The sequence below is a fragment of the Sinocyclocheilus grahami genome, unplaced genomic scaffold (genome assembly GCF_001515645.1).
Source record: "Sinocyclocheilus grahami isolate Dianchi unplaced genomic scaffold, SAMN03320097.WGS_v1.1 scaffold71.1, whole genome shotgun sequence".
Taxonomy (NCBI): Eukaryota; Metazoa; Chordata; class Actinopteri; order Cypriniformes; family Cyprinidae; genus Sinocyclocheilus; species Sinocyclocheilus grahami.
In genome coordinates, this window is record NW_015505250.1 from 533,352 (window position 1) to 536,813 (window position 3,462).

Below are 3,462 nucleotides of genomic sequence, written 5' to 3' on the forward strand. Positions count from 1 at the left end.
TTGGGTGGAATCGTGTGTGTGTGTGTGTGTACCTACTTAACCATATTTTGGGGACAAATTTGTACCCAAATGTGAGAAAAACCTGACAAAATCGGCAAAAACCTCAATTTGTGGATGTCCTCATTTGTAAAACTGTTATAAAAATTAATTAAACAGTTTTTTTTTTTACTTTTGAAATTGTAAAAATGCAGAAAGTTTTCTGTGAGGGGTAGGGTTAGGGGTGGCTTTAGGTTAAAAAGTGTATAACTATCTGTATATAAAAACAATCGAAGTCTATGTAATGTCCCCATTTAGATAGCTAAGTAAACGCGCGCGTGTGTAAAATAGTATATCTGTCTGGAGAGTAAACAAAAAATGTACTAGCCAATGGCGATTACGGTATATTGCCAAGGTGTGCGTAGAGGGTTGACAATGCAAAAATAAAAATACTCACGTTCTCAGACGTCTGCTGTTGATGTTTTGAAAAGTGTTCTTTTAAAGCTTTCAACAGCTTCTCAGCCTAGAAACAAGTAAAAACTGAGTATTTAATAAAAGCAGAAAACATTCAAGCACAAATTAAATGAAAGGGTTGTGATTTAGCGCAAAAACGTCAACAATATAACCCAAAACCTAACGAAAAGTTACCATACTTGACTTAGTACAGCGTCCGTATAAACGCATACGTGATAAATCTACTTTTACTCATGCAGTTTACACATTACAGGTCGTTAAGTAACGTTACACATGGAATGGCTGCAAGCAAGCAGCACTGCATCACTTTACCGTAGTAAACGCGTTTTACCTTCATATTTGCTTTCAGTCCAGCCTCTTTCGCGAGGCGCTGCAATTCCGCATATTTAAGCGAATCCAAATCCATGTTGTGGATAATTTCCATGGTAAAACAGCAGATATAACTGTAATGTTGAAATTGACTACTCTTTGATATACGGCTCGGTTTCTTTAGGGGGGAATGCCGTTTGAAAATGAACGTGTTTCAAAAACAGCTATTTCCGCTAGATGATTGGTTGAGAAGCATATGACGTGCTGCACTACATCCAATAAGAAGTGGCGTTTATGTTGGTTTTGATTGGCTTAAAGGTTTCGACAAAGGCGGGTTATGAGTGAGCGGTTTAGGGCGCCACTTAAAGTTCGAGCTAACAAACGAATTAACGTGGTTGCGTCTTTTGAACTTGAGTGAGCAAGAACGACAAAACTTGCGGATGTAATAATGTCGAACAGCAATCGAAGTTTTCACGAAAGCTCTTATGATATCAGTCCGTGCGACTCGACACAGACTAGTTCAATTGCAGATCAGCTAAGAGCAGTGAAGGACGGAGAAATCTGTATGGAAGACTATAGGAATTGCAGTGTCCTTCAATGCATGACATGCAACACAGTGCTTGGAGACTCTCGCGGCATCTGTGGGGAAGTCCAGAGCCTTCAGAGTATCATTTGTCTGAGTAAGTTGGTTTGGGAATAGGTTTGAAAGCATGCGGACTCAAAATTGTGCAGATATGGATGCAGTCATGACTACTTCTTGAAAAAGACACACGTGTGTGACTGTTTTGTTATAACCTCTCCATTTGAAACTTTACCTTTGCAGAAGTTACTGAGGATGTGAGGGTGAATAAAAAGCTGGAGATGAGTTTGGTCGGTCATCTGGCTTTCTCGTAAGTATTGCCGTCTGTTGATTTCAACTACCGCAGCTCATGTCCACCATGCATGTGCTGGATGTCCCATCATCTTGTGATTTCTCTCTCTGTAGCACCTACCAAGTCCTTAACTGTGCTGGTTGCCATGGTGCTGTTGGCCTGGTTCTTCACTCCACCCCAGAACATCTGTCTGCTTTAAGAAATCTCTTCTGTTTACAAAAAGATCTGATAAACTGGTGGGTGTAGTCTGTAATAATAATGTCCACCCTAACAGAAGTGCATTTCTTTAAAGGAACAGTTTACCCAAAATGAAAAATAACTGAAAATTACCCTCAGGCCATCCAATATGTAGATGTGTTTGTTTCCTCTTAAGGACACACTTGGAGAAATTTAGCATTGCGTTATGGGTGACATCACAATGAGAGTCCAAACAGCAGATAAAAACATCACAATATCCATATTACTCAAGTCCATCAATTAATGTCTTGTGAAGTGAAAAGCTGCGTGTTTGTGTGATTGGAGTCGTCTGGATTACTTGTGGATTGTTGAGATGTTTTTATCAGCAGTTTGGACTTTCATTCTGACGGTACCCATTCACTGCTGATGATCCATTGATGAGCAAGTGATGTAATGCTAAATTACTCAAAATCTGTTCTGATGAAGAAACAAACTCATCTACACCCTGGATGGCCTGAGAGTGAGTACATTTTCATTTTTTTTTAATGCAAGTTTTTATTTTTTGGTGAACCATTCATTTAACATAGCTTTTTATGATGGATTCTTAAATCAGATTATTTTCTAATGGTTTCATCACTTTTTATGATACATTTTTTATTATTTTTTTTCATTTGACAAATGTTTGTTTTACGTTTTAGCTACATGCTAAGAAGTGGCACATGTGTCAAAGCCTCCAAAATCAACTTCAAACACAGACTCATGGACAAAAATATTAAAGAGGTGAGTATTTATGCCCATATATGGTGTTTATTTTACAGGATCAGCATTATATTCTATTAAAGGGGTCCTATTATGCTCTTTTACAAAGTCTTGATTTTGTTTTGGGGGTGTACTAGAACAGGCTCTCATACTAGGTTGTTCGAAAAACACATTTTTCACATATTTTACATTACAATACCTCTCTCCCCAGTCTGGCATGAATGGCTCGAATAGTTCCTGTATCAAATGAAGGCCCGCCTTCTGAAATACGAAATGTGTTTTGATTGGCACCACTCGGCGCCTGCTCGGGAAATGTCATGCCCCTTACCATAGCTGCCTGCGAGCTTCAGTTAAAATATTGTCAAAATCAAATCAAGTTGAGTGCGATTTAAACCCGGGTTATTGTAACCACTCTAAGTTCGTCTGCTTTGGGAAAGCTAGCACGTCTCCGACGTATAACACTCGTTGCCTTCTCTAGTGCAGCTCAACCAGGTCTCGTCCCATTCGTCGGTATTTGTGATATCACAAATCCCAGAAAATATGCGTTGTAGTCCAAACGAGTCATTCGTTGTAGTTTTTGAAAAGTGATTTGTTAAATAAAATATCTCCTTTTGAAGTGGAGCTTTGTAACTTTGCAGATCTTTTTTATACTCAAACATCAACATTACAGACTAACTAAAGTTGAAAAAGCATAATAGGACCCCTTTAAAGGGTTAGTTCACCCAAAAATTTAAATTAGGCTGTTTTACTCACCCCAGAGCCATCCTAGGTGTATATGTCTTTCTGACAAATCCAGTCGGAGTTATATTAAAAATTGTCCTTGATCTTTCAAGCTGTTTAATGCCACTCAGCGGGTGTTGCATGCATCAGTCCAAAAGAAGTTAAATAAAAAGCG

At 38.6% G+C, this 3,462-nt stretch overlaps 2 protein-coding genes across 4 annotated transcripts in view; one reads left to right on the forward strand and one right to left on the reverse strand.

The window, feature by feature from the left end:
* Window positions 1-963, reverse strand: part of LOC107585493 (nucleolar and spindle-associated protein 1-like) — a 6,006-nt gene extending 5,043 nt beyond the window's left edge. Inside the window, exons 1-2 of one of the 3 annotated variants that reach the window (XM_016272527.1) lie at window positions 782-963; window positions 434-499 (exon numbers count right to left, since the gene is read on the reverse strand). In XM_016272527.1, the coding sequence (XP_016128013.1) occupies window positions 434-499; window positions 782-874 (159 nt within the window). In that variant the 5' untranslated portion in view covers window positions 875-963. The remainder of the gene's footprint in view (window positions 1-433; window positions 500-781) is intronic. The other 2 variants (XM_016272526.1, XM_016272528.1) reach the window with 2 other exon arrangements.
* A 116-nt stretch (window positions 964-1,079) lies between these two features.
* LOC107585520 (protein Mis18-beta) lies at window positions 1,080-2,648 on the forward strand. Its single transcript, XM_016272565.1, has 4 exons — window positions 1,080-1,439; window positions 1,583-1,649; window positions 1,745-1,867; window positions 2,507-2,648. The coding sequence occupies exons 1-4, from the start codon at window positions 1,208-1,210 to the stop codon at window positions 2,646-2,648; spliced, it is 564 nt and encodes a 187-aa protein (XP_016128051.1). The 5' UTR covers window positions 1,080-1,207.
* The last annotated feature ends 814 nt before the right edge of the window (window positions 2,649-3,462 follow it).

Bases quoted from the DNA above. Each gene is read 5' to 3' on its own strand.
- LOC107585520 (XM_016272565.1), top strand. From the start codon at position 1,208: ATGTCGAACAGCAATCGAAGTTTTCACGAAAGCTCTTATGATATCAGT. The intron at 1,440-1,582 runs GTAAGTTGGTTT...TTACCTTTGCAG, and splicing joins TCAGAGTATCATTTGTCTGA to AAGTTACTGAGGATGTGAGG. The intron at 1,650-1,744 runs GTAAGTATTGCC...CTCTCTCTGTAG, and splicing joins GTCGGTCATCTGGCTTTCTC to CACCTACCAAGTCCTTAACT.